General features: G+C 32.4%; 1 protein-coding gene across 1 annotated transcript in view; it reads left to right on the top strand.

Annotated features, from left to right (window-relative positions):
* Positions 1 to 20,655, top strand: part of LOC111414687 (myosin phosphatase Rho interacting protein outspread) — a 59,321-nt gene extending 38,666 nt beyond the window's left edge. The window contains exons 5-8 of the mRNA XM_023046090.2: positions 2,437 to 2,615; positions 9,704 to 12,957; positions 19,625 to 20,147; positions 20,209 to 20,655. Of these exons, the coding sequence (XP_022901858.2) occupies positions 2,437 to 2,615; positions 9,704 to 12,957; positions 19,625 to 20,147; positions 20,209 to 20,214 (3,962 nt within the window). The 3' untranslated portion in view covers positions 20,215 to 20,655. The remainder of the gene's footprint in view (positions 1 to 2,436; positions 2,616 to 9,703; positions 12,958 to 19,624; positions 20,148 to 20,208) is intronic.
* Positions 20,656 to 20,985: the final 330 nt, after the last annotated feature.

Raw genomic sequence — 20,985 nt, 5'->3', positions numbered from 1 at the left:
GAGCAAAAATGTGTATTGGTAAAAACGATCGTCGGCCAAAAGATGATTTAGACAAAATTGATTTTTTTAATGATTTAGACATACAAATAATGTCATCTTAATTTTTTGATGTTTAAACGTCGTTTAGAAATCACAATACATTTCCCTGAAATGGTACCAACCTAAATTTTTGGAAATCTTTTAATGAATGTCTAATATTTCCTACCAATTTTTTTATAAATTTTATGAGATCAGTATATTTCGCCACTTTTCATATTTCACAAAGATTTTTTTCATCAAATTAACTGATTTTTGAGTTTTGTTTAAAATCTACTTTCTTTATCGATGAAATCTACTTTATCGATCAAGTTGACGTTTAAAAGTCAAATAATATTTTTCCTTTTTGTACAGATCATTTTGCAATAATGGTGTTGGTTATTTCATTCTGATAAATGCTTCACATAAAAGTTTTACATTTTCCACCCAATTTTCTTATCGATATTTTATTTTTCTTGTTCTATTTATAACCCTTTTTGATTTATTTAATAATTTTGACATACAAATGTCATCTTAACGTTTAAACGTCATTTTGACATTTAAAAACCACAACACATATCCCTAAAATCGTACCAACCTAAATTTTTGGAAATGTTTTGATGAATATCGAATATTTCATACGAGTTTTTTTTATAACTTTTTTAATTTATAGTAATATATTTCGTTAATTTTAGTATTTCCATAAAATTTTTTACATTAAATTTACTAATTTTTGAGTTTTATGAGATCTAGATTTTAACGATATTGACGTTTAATTGTCAAATTGACGTTTAAAAGTCAAATAACTGTGAGTCTATAAAGTTATTATAAAACTTAAAATTTATTGTAAGAACTAAATCATTATAACTTAACCCATTTTTATCATAGGCTCAGATACTTGAAGAACTACTAAAAAACTAGAACTAACACTAGAGTAGAGCAAGAATCATTCGGGTTTAGCCCTACGTCTAGGTTTTGTCGTGTTTTAGGTCTAGTGTTAGTTCCAGTTTTGTACTAGCACTGTCACTAGAACTAATACTAGACCTAGAAACATTCGGATTTAGACGCACGTCTCTTAAGACGGCTAAACCCAAATGTTTCTATTGAGCGTTAGATTGTTGTATAGTTACATCGAGGTTTTCCTGCAATAAAAATTCAATAAAACTTGAAATTGGCTTAAAGTACTTTTTTTTAATTATGATTTATGGTTTGTTTTGAAATAGATGATGATGGAGGTAGCAACCACAATAAAAAAGAAAATGGGAGGGCTTGTATTTTTCGAGATTGTCCTGTCTTCTCTACCTCGACTGTAATCACAGATAATAACAAAATAGGTTCTTCTAGCGAACGGCGAGCCTTTTGCTCGAGGTACTTTCCAATTGGACCCGGTCGGGGAGGCCGTCATGCATAAAATCTAGTTTACCTGACCCGTCCCGATGACAAAAACTTCCTTCGTCCACTTTTTCGCTATAATCAATCCTATTTAAAAGGATTATCTATCATGAAAATCCGATTGTTCTAATAACCTGAACTGTCGCGTCGCGGAAGGTTTTCGCTTGCGGTCGATATCATCGCGTATAAACGATCGTGTCACTCCGGTTTCTCCGCGGAACCAAAACGGCGTAAAAATAATAAAAAAAATCGATAGAAACTGGCAACTATTCCCCACAACTTTCCTTCATGTCAGAGATTGTCGAGTAGATAGAGTTAGAATGTTGTACGTAATGCAACTATTATATTTTATGTGAAGATCTATAAAGATATATCAGTACGTATTGAAACTGGCTGCTATTTCACTTTTTAACCTCCGTACGTTACGTTTAAATTGCTTATATGAAGATTTCTAGTTCCTAGTTGAGCGTATTTCAATGTAAACTGTGAAATTATGCAAAGTAATCGCAAATATATGTATGTATGACCACGCACGCGTTTTCTTGCGGTAATTCGACCCCCTTTTTTCCAGTTAATAATTATAACTGCCGAAAATTACAGTTACGAGAGTTACATAAAAACCTCTCCTACTTTCCGCCAATCGAGTTTTATTATTATTATGACACATTTTCCTTTGGCGCACGTATAAGAGAAGAACGGGGTCAACGACGCGAACCCGACCATTAATAATAATCTTTGCGAAAATTCGGTCGAATACACCTGTAATATCGCGAAGATACAATTAAAGCCTAACCAATTGGATATATTTATGAGAAACTCCTTCGCGCGTCTTCTTTCTCTCCAATAAATACGTGATGCAAATCTCTGCCGAAACGAAATATTACGCCTTCAGGCCACGAATGGGATAGATACCATCGTAAGCTGTTAATTGGTCTTGCCAATCCAACACGAGCACCATGTTAATAAAATATCACATTTAAAAATATTGAGTATTTTTTATTTCTTTCAATTTTCTTGGTTTCATTATAGATTATGTGGTTACATCTGGTTCACCACCAACCAGAGATAAACTAAGGTGCGAAGAAAAAGCTAAAACGAGAAGGGACTGGAGACATGAAAGGTTACGAGATATTGCAACTGCTCTTACAGATCGTTCACCCGAATCTAGTTTAGCTTTACCAGCCGAAGGTTTATTAAATCTTAAAAAGGTAAAGTCACTTTTATAATAGCTTCCTTATAATTAAGTCATAAATTAAAGTTAAAAAATTTAACTGAAAATCTTAATATATGGAAACGACGAGAATTTAATTGAAAAAATAATTAAATTACTCCTGATTTTATTATTTTTTTTTACTGTGGTAAAATTACGTTTTATTATACTTATACGAGATAAGTTTTAATTAATTGACATAAAATTATTTACGACAGCAAAGTTATCCTTTTGAGTGAAGTGCTGATAAGAATTAGTACGGGAAATCAGAAATAAAATCAAAAAAGAATAGTTTATAACGGAAGACGAGTCATAAAACTTGTAAATATATTTATACAGGTGTCACAGAATAGCTATTCCTAATTTTACTAAACATTTTTTGTTAATAAATTATAATCATGTTCCAAACAGATGGATCGGAAGAGGGGAGATTATCTTGATACCGAAAAATTTCCGGACAGTATTAATAAAAAATGTTCATTTCAGTGTACTCTATCATTTCCGAAAATTGAAAATACTTATTCTTTGATACCGGTATAAAAATATTAATTATAACTTGATCTTTCAACATATTATGGCGAAACACCTACACTTCTCTCAACTTAATGTTGAAAACATGCGCATATAAGTGTTTTTAAAGTGTTGATATCGTTGTGGCAACTTTAAGTATGCGTTTATGTCAAATTCGTTACAAACATTAATACTAATTATTTTTGGTAGACTTTTTTAAGAAATCTAACTAGATATTTAATAGCAAATTAAAGTAATAAGAGAATACTGGTCCGTGTTCTTCGTTTTAGCTAAAACATTTTTGATGAACGAACTATTGTTACTAAAATGTAAAAAAAAAACTAACTTATATTACAATGGTGTATAAGAAATTACATCGGAGAGCCTTTAGGTCTAGACATTTTGATAAGGCCTGTTTGGTTCAAGAGTCTGTTGTTCCGAACAGTTCTGAACTACGAAACTCTTGAACCAAAACATTTTATAGCTGATGTAAAATGGTAATAAAATGGTGTTGACTAGTGATGACACGGATAGTGATTTTGCGAAAAACCGGCATATCTAGCCGGCTATTATGGATATAATTTCTGGTGCATTTCTGAAGTAATATTGCCACATTATTGCGATATTTGAATAAAAATGAAATTAATAAGAAAGCTGATAAGACATGTCAACTCATTTGCAACACCACTAGTGTTGTCTCTCCTGAAAATGGGTTGGTATTGACTTGCTTGAGAACATACCTGAACTATTACTCCTTCAAATAAATTTCCAAATTGACTAGGCACAATAAGTTATTATTAGTCTGTGGTTGTTAGGGCCTTCGCATCCATATGATACCACTGTCTAATAAGGTTTGCTTATTCTATTTTTGCTCAACATTCTAGGTTTGAGCAGTTTCGTAGTAACGCCTATTACCCTTTATATCACGTGATCTTATTTCATTACTGCATGAGTTATTCTATGTAATATGTGTAGGAAAGAACTGTTGTACTCTTTCAAATATGTAATCACCGACTTCCAGATTTGCACTGTTGTTCGTTGATGTGTTCCGTTGTAGTGTCATGTATTTCGTCTTGTCTTCTATTCCTTTCCGTTACGCTTCGCAATTTAACAGTTAGAATTTGTTTTATTAATTTTTTTAATATTGAAATGTGCATATTCTGAAATATTCGCGAAATTTTGTTTATAAGTACTATGTCCACCGCTACCATCTAAAGCTCATTTGTAATAAATATAATAAGACATAAAAATAAGAGCTAAAGTTATACAAACTTATACAACTTTGAATATCTATTTTTGCCAGATAAAAATTGGCCATCTTATGAGTTTAACCAGAATCACCTAACCAATTAGTATTAATAATCGTCGTTTTACGAGTTCACCGGTTTTCCACTGAGTTATATGCGTTTGTATTTGGCTTTCAATTAAATAATTACATTTAAACACATTTGAAGAAAAAATAATATAATATGCTTAAATCATATTTAAACTATAAATGTGGTATAAATTTCAAATTTTTTCTTAATTTATGCCGTTTCTATGCCCTTGTGGTGTCATCAGACCAATGAGGTGTCATCAGAAATTGCGTACTGCAAACTTAGGAAAATTATCACGGCTTGTTCTAAATGCAAATTTAATTGAAAGCACGGTACAATTTCTATAATCTAATTTATTCTTAATCTAATTCTATAATCTCTTTTACACGTCTATGATCTAATTCCGAACATGGAAAGATGATTTTGAACCAAATTTAAAGAAGTTATCTGGAGTCAATTTTGGACTCTGAAAATGATTTTGAAAATTAGCCACACATCATATAAACAATGAAATAAAATTGATATTATTTATATAATTTATCAGTCACTGAAAGAGATGTTATTTGAAGTAATTTCTTAATCTCTTAAGCTAATAATCTATCCATACTTAAATAAAATATAACCCAACCTCATTCACACTAGATCTACACCAGATTCAAGTCAAACTATGTGCAGTTTATATTGGATCTTCCAACTAGGGGTTTCATTTTAAATTAAGAGAAAAAAACCGTATTTGTGTCCAAAGTACAAACTCTGACGTTAATGTTCCAAATAATATCTGCCAAATGTTCCGCCTCAACATTGCTTACAGACGGTCATTGTTTTGATAATTGCGGCCCTATTTCGCGAATAACAGCTCTTATGCTGTCTTTGAACACTTAAATCGTGGCATAGACCCTATCTTTAACATAGCACCAAAGAAAAAGCTGGAATGGCATCATTCCGTTGAAAATAAATGTCGTCCACATTCATAACATCAATTTTAGACCAAAAAAAATGAATATTGATAAGCTCCATTTTTGTGAACGTCTTGAAACAGACAAACCTGGGCTAAACCAGCTTAACCCAACCCAACCCAATACGTCCATAATAAAACCAAATTGCTTAAAACTGCCTTGAACCGCCAACAATGTAAAATTAACCGTTTGAGTCCCTTGCAGCGCGATCGTGCTTTTCAGATTTTGCGTCAAAAAATCCCAGTACATTTTGAGCGCTGTGAACAACTAACGGTCACTCTGGGGTTGCCGCTTTATTGCCAGCAACCTCAGAGTGACATGGGACCCAGATCAGAAAAACTCGTAGAAAAATCGTACTGTCATGTTGTTCACCCTTCTCTCAAGAAAGATTTTAGTACCCATATCAATAGCAAATACATACTTCTGCCTGAAATACAGTACAGTACGTACTGTATTAGCCTGTAAGCTTGCTTAATCCGAAGTGCCTGGCAGTATATTCCATTAATCACTGGTTACTTCTTATGTGTCTTCCGCAGCCCATTGGTAGGACATGTCGGAGCAGTTTTGAGCATATTGCTTAAACCTGCGAATGATAGTTCTAGGTACTTTCTCTATATGCTAATGCAAAGAAGATAGGCCAAGCAGATGATCCATTGCCAGAGATTGCCAATAAAGCTACTGGTTGAATTCTTGAAAGATTACTGATAATTGAAGTTTGTCGGGCTTTCCTATACCGAGCTGCCGCTCCGTATGTGATCATTGGTCTTAACCACTGCCGATAGAGCCAGTACTGTCTTTCAGGAGTAAAGCCTCCATTTTGTCCACAAGGACTTAGGTCTTCAAATGTAACCAGTGTTGCCATACGTACAGTAATTACCGTACACCTACGATAATTCCACTAAATGTATGGTGTACGGTCCAAAGGGGAATACCGTATATTTTTGTACGGTATTCCCCTTTGGGGAATTTAGAAATCTGTTATTTAATTTAAGAAAATACGTAACAGGTGGCGTAAAATGCTGGTCAATCAATATACAGGGAACCCAAGGTCTATAGAACATAAGTCTATAATAATTAAGGTCTATATAATTACCCAATACCGATTCTCCTCCTATAAGAGGCAAGGTGGGTCAGTTACGTAGCTGGTTCTATGAACAACACAACACGATGCGAGCTTTAAATATTTTATATAGACTGTACCACAGTATAGGCTATCTTTTACTCTGACTGTATCGAACCAGTGACGTCAATCTGCGGGGTAATAATCGATACTACAGAGGCATAGGGAATTAGGTAACCTTATGTTCTACAGACCTTGCAGGGAACCACACTGTAACATAACCAATGAGAAAAATCGCCGTTAATTACACACAATATTTTTGTTGGTTATATTGGCGTATAATATTCTTGTATATTTGTGTTTATTCTTCTTCTACTCTGATTCTGTGTTCAAATTTTAGAATATTCCAGTTGTGACCCGATATATATAGGTGTCCTGAAACTCAACGTCAAGCGGGTACCCCGCGAAAGGCCAACCCATGCCTGTTTTGGTAAAAATACGAAAAAAAACCATGTCTCTTAGTTAAGTTATAATAGTCATATTTTTGAAAATGTTAAAAATTGTTCCTTTAATAGTGATTTTTTTAATAATGCTACTATACAGGGTGTATCTGAATGACTGCAACAAACTTCAAGGGGTGATTCTTTAGTGAATTTTAAGGGTACTTTGATATATGAACTATGGGCGACTTCGGCTCCCTTCAGGAGCTACACCCCTCCAAAAATGGCGGAAAATTTTGGCTTATTTTTTTTTTCTCAAAAACCATAAACGCTAGGAAAATGAAATTTGGGGAATATGTTTAACTCATAATAGGGCACGTTTTGACCCTATTTGTACTTTGCACCTACCCTTCTAAACTACTAAACGTAACCACCCCCCCTCAATTTATGCCTAGATTTTTGTATGAAGATGATAAATACATTGGAAAAATTTTAGTTAGATAGATAAAACTATTATAAAACTTTTTTGTCTCTCTGATGTTCTTCGAAAAATTAATAATTTCTGAGAAAAAAAAAATTAAGCAAACACTAATTGTTAAGCTGTGGGTTGTTAATCGAAAGTTGGAATGAATTTTTAATGAAAAAATCGTAGTAGGATTTGCAATCTTTGTCAGAAATATTTTTGACGTTTAAATGTCAATGGTTTTCTTACTTTATTATTGTTTTATTTAAAATTTTGAAACGTCGAGTGAACGAGCGTAAATGCGATAGAACTTTATTCAAAAATTAATTTGAAAAACAATAATAATGGTAAGAAAAACTGACATTTTAACGTCAAAAATATTTCTGACAAAGATTACAGACCCTACTAATCGTAAGATTTTTTCATTAAAAATTTATTCCAACTTTTGATCGACAACCCCGATGTTTAACGTGCAGTATTTGCTTTATTATTTTTTTCTCAAAAATTAGTCGTTTTTAGAAAAAATTTAGAGACAAAAAAGTTTTAGGATACTTTCATCTACCTAGGTAAATTTTTTTTAATGTATTTATCATCTGCATAAAAAAAATATTAGCAAAAATGTAAAGGGGGTGGTTACGTTTAGTAATTTAGAAGGGTAGGTTGAAAGTACAAATAGGGTCAAAACGTGCCCTATTATGAGTTAAACATATTCCCCAAATTTCATTTTCCTAGCGTTTATGGTTTTTGAGAAAAAGAAATTAAACCAAAATTTTCCGCCATTTTTGGAGGGGTGTAGCTCCTTAGGGGAGCCGAAGTCGCCCATGGTTCATATATCAAAGTACCCTTAAAATTCACTAAAGAACCACCCCTTGAAGTTTGTTGCAGTCATTCAAACAACAAAAGTCAGTAGTTTTGCGGAAAAAATATTAACTTGATTGAGTTAAGATTGAAAAAACTTATCTCTATTAAGTTTGACACACCATTTCTAAAAAAGGAGTACTAAAGCACCCAAAGACGACCTCGTCTTTTAAAATAACTTACCAAGTTTTTGTTTAGTCAAGATTCCCAAATTGTACAACACTTGCCATTTTTCTTTTCATAAAAAATATTACTGCCTGTTTTTTTTTTGTAAAAAAGCACGTTGTTTAAAAAATTCATACTTTCGTATGCCATTTGTATTTCCAATACAAATCATCAATATCTACGAAGAAATGTGGTTTCAACAAGATGGTAGAAAACTATGTTATTTTGTTATACTTAAAATAAATTTTTACCTATTTGTTTGCGCAATTCATTTTATAGCATTTATTTCGCAAAACCTTTTGTGTCACTACCATTTTTAGTACAGGTATTTTTCTATTAATTGGTCTGCCGAAAACCTATTAATTGCCAAAACCAGATTCATTATGTGCCCCCAATACAACTTCAGCAAGGCAACGCCCAAACAAAGCGAAAGCAGTATTGTTTATGAGAAAAATACAATTTTTTACACAAGAAGCATTAACACCAAAACCTTTGTTACCAGTTAATAATAGTGTAAAGTAAAAGTTGGTAAAATATTTAGCTTGCGAAATATCAGAATAGAATAAACATTCAATCACGAACTTCGAATGAACGAAATTTCATCTCATGAGTATGATTTTAAAATAGAAACTTGTAATAGCGAATACGAAATATTTCGGTGTGTTATTCCCCAAAAATATGAGCTGTAAACGCGCGAAATAAAAAGTAGAGTTGTTAAAGCAGTCGGTTGTTTCTTCATTTCCTCGATGTTATACAAATTTTGTGCCTTTTTCACTTTTAGGTGCTTTATCGCTTCTAAAATCTCATACGCTGTGATAGGTTCGATTTTACTTCCGGTTTACATGGTTGTGTTAGTTATCTGGAAACCACTTCATCTTTTATAATAGTCTCTTTTAAACGAGAAAAAGGGGGTGGTTCAAAAAAGGGTCTAACAGGACGTTGATACCTTTTCACTTCTACTCTTTTGGTTTTAAGCTTTACAGGACGAAATCTACACCCCTTGTCTCATCACTTCAAACCTTCCGGAAACAACCGAAAAAAGCTAAATTGCTGAGATAGTGAATCCACTTCCTGCAATACAGGAAGTAGTCTGTAATTCTGCGTGAAGAAAAGTAATTAACAAACATTTCGTAAGTTTGTTAATTACTTTTGTTCATAAGTTAAGAAATGTTAAATATTGTTTCAAGCCAAAACACTTCTTTTAGCTGTTTTTTATAAAGAAAAAACTACGAAATCTAATGATTCTCCACAATCAAATTAATAACTTTTTTCTCTAACTTTTTATCTTATTGATTTCTAATAAATTTTTTTTCTACAGGGTTGGCTTTGGTATAAAGAAAAAGGAACCGATAACGAATGGTTAAGACGTTGGTGGGTTCTTTGCGGACCAACTCTAATAGCTTATTGCGATCAAGACGAACAAGGTACTCCAGAACTGACAATAGAACTTTCATCTGTAACCGATTGCACGGAAGTCCTGACAGACACTCGTTACGGTTTTCAAATACAATGGAGCGGCCACACACTTATTTTAGCAGCAGTAACATCCGGTATACGATCGAATTGGTTACAATCATTAAAAAAGGCTACACCGATGACTTTATCGGTTGAAAGTCCCGTCTCAACGCCGGCAACTCCCCGCTCAGCATTGTTTTCTAGTGATGAAGAGTATCGGACGGCTTCCGAAGGCGGAAGAAGGGATTCTGGTGATTGGGGCGATTTACCACCAAGTCCGCCGTTAAGTAGAACAGCGTTAGCTAAGGTTAAGGAACGGACGAGAATTAGGCCGAAATTACCAAGAAGTCAAAGCAGACAAAGTACGATCGACAGTGTATCTACAGATGAATTAGATGGATTTAAAGAGCCAGACGAGGTTGATTACAAAAATATGATTAATAAGCAAACGGTGGAAGTCGATGGGCTAAGAAAACAACTTTCGAACGCTTTGAGTGAAATTCAACACCTAGAATCTGAATTAACGAGGTATAAAAAAATCCAAATGGAATCAGTGGTAAGAGAAAAACAAGAAAAAGAAATAATTCAAAACTTAGAAAAATCCGAACGAGAATTAAACCAAAAATTAAATCAATTAGAAGAAAGACATCTCAAAGAACAAAACGGTTTGCATAATCGTTTAATAGAAATTGAATCAATCGCAACGGAAAACGAAGAAAAATATTTATACACATCAAAGGAGTTACAAACAAATCAAAAATTAGTATGTTCGTTACAAGAAGAATTAAAATTATTAAATGATCGTCACGCAAAAAATCGACAAGAAAACGATAAATTATATAAAAAATTACAAGAAATGGAATGCAAACCTCACACAAGAAGAAAACGACTCGACTCGCTCACCGATTTGACCGACATCAATTTGGATATGGACCTAGACAATTTGAACCATAACGAATTAATCGAACAATGTCTCGATCTTCGCAGCAGGTTCGAAAAGGCCGTAGTCGAAATACGAGTCTTAAAAAGAGAACTCCGAGAATCCCATGTTAAATACGATCATCTCGAATTGCAAAATATGGGTCTCAAAAAAAGTATTGAAATGGCGGAACAAGAAGCTCAGGCACAATCGGCTTTAATGGCCGATAGAGTACAAGATTTAACGGCTAAATTAGCCACGGTTGAAAGACAAGCTAGAACATTAAAATCGAAACTTCAAGATTCTAGGGAAAAACGAAGATCGTTATCATTAAAAGGACGCGAAAATTTTTCAATAAATAAAGAAGTTGAAGATAAAATAACCGAACTTGAAGCCAAAATCATGACGATAGAACGTGATAAATGGCGTAGAAAACATCGCCGTGAACGTAGTAGCGAAAGAGGATCACCAATTGATGATCGATCTTTACGCCGAATTCGTAGAAAATCGCTTGATAGCGCAACATCCTCAGAACCGATGAAGCTTCTAATGCGATTAAGTAACTTAGAAGGGAAAGTGTCGGGTGTAACCACTTCTAATGAAAGTATAAATACATCTTCAGGAGTGTTTGGACAAAGTGAGAAGCAAGATGATAAAAATTTATGTTGCGAAAGTATTATTACGGCGGCAAATGAAAAATTAAACGATTGTAAAAACGTTTTGGGTTCGATAAAATTAAGTGGCGGTGAGAAATTAATGAATTTAGAAACTAATTTATGTGAATTGGGTGAAATTTTGGGTAGGACAATTAACGAAAATGAATTTAATGTTGTGAAATTATCTGCTGGCAGTGTTGTTAAACAATTAGAGTGTTTATTAAGGGAGAAATTAAAAAGTTTATACGAAAAAAGAAGAATACTTCAAGAATCGAATGAATTAAACGATCAAACAAGAATAGAATTATTAGCCGAAAAATTAGCTTACGAAAATTTAATTATCGAACGTATTCAACAAGCTGTACAAATGTCAACTTTAGATGATAATTACTCCGAAAGACTGTTAAATAAAGAAGCTATCGAAACGACGAATTTATTACATAGTTTAAGATCAAAATTAAACGGAAGCGGCAAAAAACAACCTCCAATTTATAAAACAAGCATGGATTATTTAACGAAAGTTTTAACAAGAAGATTATTAATAACTCAACATAAATATCACTTTACAAGAACAAATAAAATCACAAATTTCAATCAATTCATCAAACTGTTAGAAGAAGAACAATCTAAAATAAATAATTTATTAAATAATTACAAATCAAATAAATTACCTCAACTTTCTGAAGCGTTGGCAATTGAAACCATTAATCTAGCCACAGATCAAACGTGTCACATTAAATCTTTCGATAAAGATTTAATAAATGACATGTGGAAAGCGGCTAAAGAAATTGTCAATACAGAATTAATTCAATCGGAAATTAACCATACTTTAATGCGAACCGCTCAATTGTATGAAGAACAATCAAGCTCAGACCAAAGCAATTTCTTTAGTTTTTACGCATACGAAAGAGCGGCATTGGAATTATGGTCTGATTCCGTTGAAAGTAGACTCCGAGTTGAAATGGATAAAAACATTGAAGAACTCACCGAAAACTACAAACAAAGCCTACAAAAATTACAAAGACAAAATTGGCGAAGAAGATTAGAATCCGAACGATCAACCATCAACGTAAACACATTATTAAACGAATACGCCGATATCATTGCACACAAATCGCTTATCGACGCGAGAATTTCCGTTTTAAAATCAGAATTTTCATTTCAAAACGAAAATCACAACGCGGGTAACACCATCCAAGAAAATCTAATTGAATATTTACAAAACGATAAAGCATTCGATTTTGGCGAAGAATCCAATATTAAATCCATTGCAAGTTTGGAAGCCGAATTTCGGTGTTTATTCCAACAATATTCAATGGAATGTTCGGATTCTTTGGCTAGAATGGATTTGATGGACGCTAGAAGTGCATTACAAGATTTATCGAAAGAAGTATTCGAATTGGCGTGTTTCTGTAGCTGCGGGAAGTACGAAGAAAAAATCGAAATTTATAACATTCAAGATGTTTGTAGGAAATGTGTTGAATTAAGGGGAAGATTAAATGAAATTAAACAAGTTATTTATGAAATTAAACGTACTAGAAGGTAAGTTACTTAAATAATTCATATTTTATATTATATATTTCGGGTATTCTTTATTATTTTATTTATAAAGTTTTAAACTTTTGATTTAATCAGTATTTTTCTGATGTATGGATATTGAATAATGTGAAAAATATTGCGCTACAATGTTTGCTGTTATGGTTATTACTCGAATATGGTTTTAATTTTATGCGTTTCAAACTTGTAGAGACACTTTGAAAATCCCTGGTATAGGGGAATACCCCGAGCTTATCTATGAACATGGAATACTGATGTATCCGTTATATCGAGGTTTTATTGCATAAATAAATATAGTTAAAATGATTTATAACATAAAAACATATAAACCAACCATGAAACAAGAAAAACAAGGCGAGGACTCTCGCAGAAATGAATATGTAAAGATAAAAGGAAGGTTAAAAGGAAACAGAAATTACTCGAGTGAATTAAAATTAACACAATTTATAGAATAAACACAACTCTGTTGTGATAGATCTGACTTAGGATTGTAATTGAATAAGATGTTTGAGATGATATGCCTTTTATAGAAGGATAAGATTAGATCAAATTTGAACAGTATATTTTTAACAGGTTTCAATGAAGGATGATAAAAAATGTATACAAAATTATTTGTTAGATTAGAATACATACAGTTTGTTTGTTGTGTTAAACAATTATTTTCTGAAGTAGATTTAATTAAAACACATTTCAATTCTAAGTCATATTTGTTGGGTTGGGTTGGAAACTGAAGCGGATGATGATTTTCTTTAGCTTTTAAAAGAACGAATATAGTTTATATTTGTGATCCAAAAAATGTAATATCTTCAAATTTTATTTGGATTGTAAATTTTAGTATTTTTTTTTCTGAAGAGTACTTTACCAATACTTCTTTATTGATCAAATATTACTTTATTGATTTCTACATATCAAGTGAAGGTTGTTAACGTCTACAGGGAGTGTTTTATTTACGAAGTACATACAGAGTATGGATGAGTAATATAACTTGTAGGAAAGGACAAATTTATTGAGGAAGTTAAGTGATATTACCTGATAGCAGGAACAGTTTTAATTTAAGAACAAAGATAGAGAGAATAGTGAAACAAAAATGAAACAAAAGTCATTTAATGTACACAACTTACAGAGATCTAAAGTCTATTAACAAGATATAAGAAGCATAAAAGTCATTCTCTTCAGTTTTATTCTTCAGATTTAGTTTGTGGTCCCCATTGACGCCATGGACCAAGAAGGAAAGTTATTCCCTGTTTATATAGGAACTGCTGCAAATAAAATCTCATGTTGGATAGTTATGTATTAATACATATACAAATTAAAAGAATAGTATATCATTATGCCATTATGATTATAATTGCTGGTGCATTTTCATTCAAAATACAAAATGAACTTTTTTGATGCTGATTTAACTAATAATGAAGCAACTCTAAATAGAAGATACTTTAATTAATAATTGGTGATATTTCCACAAGGATCTTTCAAGAAATGAATTTTATAGCACATTTTGAAAATTATTGATGAAAATTGCAACACCGAAAATTTTATCAAAACTTCAAATATAGATGGGTTGGTTCATTGGAAAGAGGACACTTTTATTAACACTTTGAGAAATTTGCATACTCGTATTCCAAGAACTGGATTTTATAGGAATTTTTAAAACTTAACAGGCGAAAATTGCAATATTCGAAAAAATTGTCGATTACTTCAAAAATTTATTTCTCAAGAACTAAAAGTGATTTTTCAAAACTGCTTTTTGCATTAAAGAGAGGATGCTTTAATTAATAATTGGTGATATTTCCACAAGGATCCTTCAAGAAATTAATTTTATAGCGAATTTTGAAAATTATTGATGGAAATTGCAACATCGAAAATTTTATCAAAACTTCAAATATTGTTTTCTCAAAAACTAAAAGTTATTTTTCAAAACGGGTTGGTTTATTGGAAAGAGGACACTCTTATTAACACTTTGATAAATTTTCCAACTCATATTCCAAGAAATGGATTTTATACGAATTTTTAAAACTTAATCAGCGAAAATTGCAAAATTCGAAAATTTTCATTTCAAAAATTTTTTTCTCAAGAACTGAAAGTGATTTTTCAAAACGGCTTGTTGCATTAAAAAGAGGATGCTTTAATTAATAATTGGTGATATTACCACAAGGATCCTTCAAGAAATTAATTTTATAGCGAATTTTGAAAATTATCGATGGAAATTGCAACATCGAAAATTTTATCTAAACTTCAAATATTGTTTTCTCAAAAACTAAAAGTTATTTTTCAAAACGGGTTGGTTTATTGGAAAGAGGACACTCTTATTAACACTTTGATAAATTTTCCAACTCATATTCCAAGAAATGGATTTTATACGAATTTTTAAAACTTAATCAGCGAAAATTGCAAAATTCGAAAATTTTCATTTCAAAAATTTTTTTCTCAATAACTGAAAGTGATTTTTCAAAATGGCTTGTTGCTTTAAAGAGAGGATACTTTAATTAATAATTGGTGATATTTCCACAAGGATCCTTCAAGAAATTAATTTTATAGCGAATTTTGAAAATTATTGATGAAAATTACAACATCGAAAATTTTATCTAAACTTCAAATATTGTTTTCTCAAAAACTAAAAGTTATTTTTCAAAACGGGTTGGTTCATTGGAAAGAGGACAATGAATAACTTTTATTAACACTTTTGGAAATTTTCATACTCATATTCCAAGAACTGGATTTTATACGAATTTTTAAAACTTAATCGGCGAAAATTGAAAAATTCGAAAAAATTCATTTCTCAAGAACTGAAAGTGATTTTTCAAAAAGGCTTTTTGCATTAAGAAGAAGATACTTTACTTAATAATCGAAAGTGATAACAGCAACAGTTCTGTTAGTAATGAATGTGATGATGAATTACAAGCGAAGAGAAGAAAACTAGACGAAACTGCAACAAGAGATTTTATACATATATCGTATTGGGATGTTACAATGAGGTTGCTAATGATAAATAAAGTTGTATTCAATGAAAAAAGTCCTGTTGGGGTTGAACTTAATTATTTTCTGCAGTGTCCAACACCTAAAAGATATACTAATTCCTGTGAATTTTAAAAAATGGTTGGATAGGCCGGATACCGGATAGTTGCCGGATATCCATTCCCACCATTAGTATACAGGGTCCTTCAGCTCAGCCCCGTCTTCTGTAACTCAGTTATTAATTAAGTTAGGAGTTTAATATTTTGCAGGCTTATACTGTATCTCAGGTCGCATTTCAGCAAATTACGATGATATATTTTTTTAAAAGGCGCGATATATCTTTTCTCACATTTTTGGGTGTCTTTTATGGTTCCAGTATCAGTTCCAAAATTTTATTGAAATCGGCTAAATGACAGCAGTACAAAAAAATAAAAACGAAAAAAAATCGTATTTGCGTCGCTGGTTTTAAAAATCAATCATAATTACAAACAGCGCCTCATTAATAAAGTTTCATGTCAAATTTATTAAGTAAGGTCTAGTGATTCCTTAATCAAGTTCCATTGATTCAAAATTATACAGGCTGGCCAAAATCTAGTGTCAAAACTTTCAAACTTTAAAGCATTTTATCTCTCTTATTTTAAACTGGACCCCCTACATATTTTTATGTAAATCGATGCAGAATTAAAAAACAAAAATATTTTGTACAAAAAAAGCAATTTTAACTAACAAAAGCCATCGTGGCTATGAAAAACAATTGACTAAAAAATCATATTTTGACGTTAGTAAAGTAAATGTTTTAAACATTGTTACCTCCGCAGTACTAATTGTTTAAGCTATTTACACACCAATATTATTTTTTGCTATGCTGTACAACAAAGAAGAACTCGTAGATATGATTTTTATATTAAGGGAAAGTGAAAAGAACTGTTTTTTGGCAAGTCGAGTTTACGCACAGCGTTATCCGGAACGACGACATCCCGATAAAAGAAGTCCCCAAAATTTATTAGAAAGGTTTGTAGAAACGGGAAATGTGAATTATAAAAAGCCAGTTAGAAATAGACTAGCTCGAAGTAAAGAAAATGAAACAGCGGTTTTATGTTGTCTTTAAACGCTTCCAGGACATTTTTATTTGCAATAGGAATAATAGTTTCACGAGCAGTATATATAAGGTGCTGCGCTATTCTGGCAAAAAAAATCGGAATATCATAAAACCTGCACAAATCTGTCACTCATAGCTGTTGAAGTGCTTGTTCGACCGCTTGTCTTGGATTTTCGAAGCCCTAAGTCTGATAATTTTGCTTGTTGACATAACCAGATAGATAAAAATGAGCCTCATCACTTAGATTACTCTAAGTGATGAGGCTCATTGTTCAAAAAATCGTGGTTTTGTTCATGCATTGCGAGCACCAAATCATCGAATGTATGGCGTTATCCGTGATCTTTTAGCTTTCATTTTTGCATCAGCTTGGTTTTGTAAGTTTTTTGGGCAAGACTTTTTTGCAAAATACGGTGCAAACTGGATTTTGTGCTTTATGATGACCAAAAACTCATACTACTTTAACTTTGCGAATTGTCTCCGCAAAATTCTCACCATTTTTATATTGAATTTTGACTATTTCAATACATTGTGCGTTTCGATTTATTTTTTGGAAGACCTTTTTTGTATAGGAGTAAAAGTCGTCAGTTGAGTATCTTAATGTTTGGCGAATGGGAAATTTTAATGACTGTTGTTCAAAAATAACCATGGGATCATCTCGTTTTTTACGAGAATTAGCACATCTTAATTTGCAACAAATTAATAATGTCTAATTATTTGAATAAATAAATGAATGTGTCACATTGAGATTCGCTATTTGTACCTGCGGATCAATATCATCGAGTCTTAAACTTTACTCTGGACATAGAATTCTCTGTAAAATTCGATTTTACTTTGGATACTTCTGTAACTTATAATATCAGAAGATTTGGAATATATGAGATTGTATCGCCTCGTGCAATTAAGTTTAAGCTTCTTTTAAGCTCTTTACAGGTGTCACAAAAGTCAGGTAGCACGGTATTTCTGTTGATAAATCCAGAACTGAAACAGATAGAGACATGAAATTTGGCATAAATTTTATTCAAACATTAACAACAATATACATACATAGGAGAACGCAAGAACGTGGCGAAGAGATACTCGATGTCGAAATCGTTTTATGCCTTTTGAAGGATGCACTTTAGACTGCCTAGATTTTTGTGGGGAGTAGTACAGACCTTGATCTGAAGGACCGACTACATGGAAAAGTCGAGGGCCACTTCGTGAAGGTGATCATGGCTAGGAAAATTGATCCGAATATGGATATATCTTGTCCGCGGGCGCTGAGTCATGTTGGAATGTCCAAGAGCGTTCGTTGAAGTAAGATTGGCTCCAAGGAAGCAGTTCCTTCATCAGAATCTCAGCAAGGTTGTTCTGGTAGTTGAACTTGATCCACAAAAATCAGAGGCATTAGCCTTTCGGGAAACATAGTGACCATGCCATCTGGTCAGACGAAGTGGAAGTCTTTTGCATATTGATGCTACGAAGCTCCAAACGCAGATATTTAGTTAGTTATTACCCTTAGTAATTTTTCTGAGACTCGTCTTGGATTTCTGGCGAACCATGCCGTGGATACGCTTAATCAGAACCTTCTCATCAGCCTTTGGTCTACCACTTCTGGGACGATACTTGATGCCACCATTGTGTACAGGAAGCTCCTCTGATTTTTCCAATCTTCTTCTAAGTTACGCCGGCTCAGCTCAACCTCAAAACCATGGCACGGTCTACGCCAGACACAAACCTGAAAACATACATAGCAATCCTTTCGATTTATGGAGGAATCTTTAGTACAACAAAAACGAACAAAGTTACAACATCGCAAAGGCTCTCGGATTTTTGTGACACCAGTACAATCTCGAATAATGATTTATGACAGCTTAAGCAAATGATTTGCAAAATGACATGGACAATACAAAACGTCATGTTCGTATGTATTCTTGCTATGATTGATGATATTGGGAAGCATTTTTCTTACGACTTACGATTACATTACGATGGGTGTTGATTTCACTTTGTCATCGTAAATTTATGTCGGCCAAACTTTTGTGTCTAATTATTAATAACAAGCTAAAACACAATATCGCTTTTCGGACTGAAGTCTTATATCTCCGGTATCTTGATTGGAAAAATCCTTTGACATACTTATAATGAGATATCTCAACATATCAAGCACTATACGCACTGGTGAATGTTAACTTAAACATGTCAGAGTTTATAAACATTGGATATATCTAGAACAAACAAATGTGCATAAAACTATGGATATCTACGTTGGTAGTGGATATGATGAGCAAGCAGTAGATATCCTTCTCAGTTATGATAGTGCACATGCCTCCTATTGGGTTCCAATGGAAATGTAGCAAATAAAATCTACCACTCTAGTATCAAACTATTTCATTTGATGTGGCAACCGAAAAAAAATTAAATCTTTCCATTATTCTACACTATAATCGAAAAATACTGATAATGTCCTAAAAATTAAAACAAAGTAAAAATCCTTCAAACAGTGTTATAAAATTTAAGTTTTATTTTGATCGTTAAATAATTTATTTAAATAAAGTTAAGATAATTTTTTAAAATCTATCATTTTGCATAACTTATAATTCTATATTGCATTATTAGGTCGGACGACGAAGATAGAAAACCACTCTATCTCGGCACAGAGTACCTAAATCAAGTAGAAAACCTTCGAGCAGCTTATAGACGTACACTTACAGAATGTGAAAATCATAAACAACAAGCTGATTTGGAGCAATTACAATTTCTTTGTGAGCAAGTCCTAGTCGCCATGGAACACTGGCATCGCAGGACTTTGCAAGATTTAAGAGAACAACATTCGCGCGAGCTGCAAGCGTTAAAACAGGACAAAGAGCAAGCGTTGGCGGAGGAAACCCAAGCGACTTTGGCGGCTTTGGACGCGATGCGGAAAGCTCATGAAGCGGAAGTTCAAAGGGAAGTGGCCCGATTTAAGCAGGATTTTGCGCGGGAACAACAAGATGAACTTTTAGAATTAACCGAACGATTGTCTGTGAAATGTTTGGAAGCTGCTGCTTTGGAGGAACAATTGGGGAGCGCTACCAGACAGTTAGCGCACGCTCAACAGCATATTTTACAATTGGAACGAAACCCCCAGCTCTCTCTGCAGGTAAAAATTGAAATTAAATTGAAAAATTTATATTTTTATTAATAAATTGTTTTTATTTTAGAATTGACGGGTTTTCGTAAGATTGGTTAAAAAAAAGAAAATTGTATAAAAAGCCACCTCTACTAGTCTGAAGTAAGCCTCATATGAATGTACCAGTGTATATTAATCACCACGTTGTGTACAGTTTATTGCACCTTTTTATATTATTACCCTTCACGCAGACCACTTTAAAATAAAAGAGAAATATAAAATTTTAAAAAAAATTTAACCAAAACCTTTATTAATTATTAAGGGTTTTAATAATGTTATACGATGTAGTCTCGACTACCGTCTTTTAATTTCTTCTTGTACAAATCCCAACTCTATTGATTTTTCCCCTCTTTTGCCTTCAAATATACCCTAACTGTAATTGTTTATACTATTTTATGTGTTGGGTTTAAATTGGATTGTTTATATTATTATTATTATTATACGTATGAAATAATAAAAAGTATATTGCGAGTTCTAATATAGTGAATTTTATTTATTTTACCTACAACGAAATAAATCTTGTTAAAATTGTTTAATAAATTATGTTAAAATTGTAATATTGGTTGCCTATACTCTTATTTTTATTTATCTTGAATTTTATATTGGTATTACTGTATGTCCCTTTCTATAAGTGACATTCTTCATAAAATTTGAGGTTAGAATCCCGGATAAACAAAACATAGAAAAGTATCGTAGAAAATTTGTACTTTTTACACCAACAACTGCTTAAAACGTTCTTAATTTGAAGAAAGCGAGTTATTTTGACCGATTTGGACAATTTTTAGTGCACGATTGGGTTGATATGCAA

Source organism: Onthophagus taurus, chromosome 6 (assembly GCF_036711975.1).
Source record: "Onthophagus taurus isolate NC chromosome 6, IU_Otau_3.0, whole genome shotgun sequence".
In the NCBI taxonomy this organism is placed as follows: domain Eukaryota; kingdom Metazoa; phylum Arthropoda; class Insecta; order Coleoptera; family Scarabaeidae; genus Onthophagus; species Onthophagus taurus.
The sequence above is the reverse complement of the archived record's forward strand: the minus strand, read 5'-3'. Positions and strand labels throughout refer to the sequence as shown.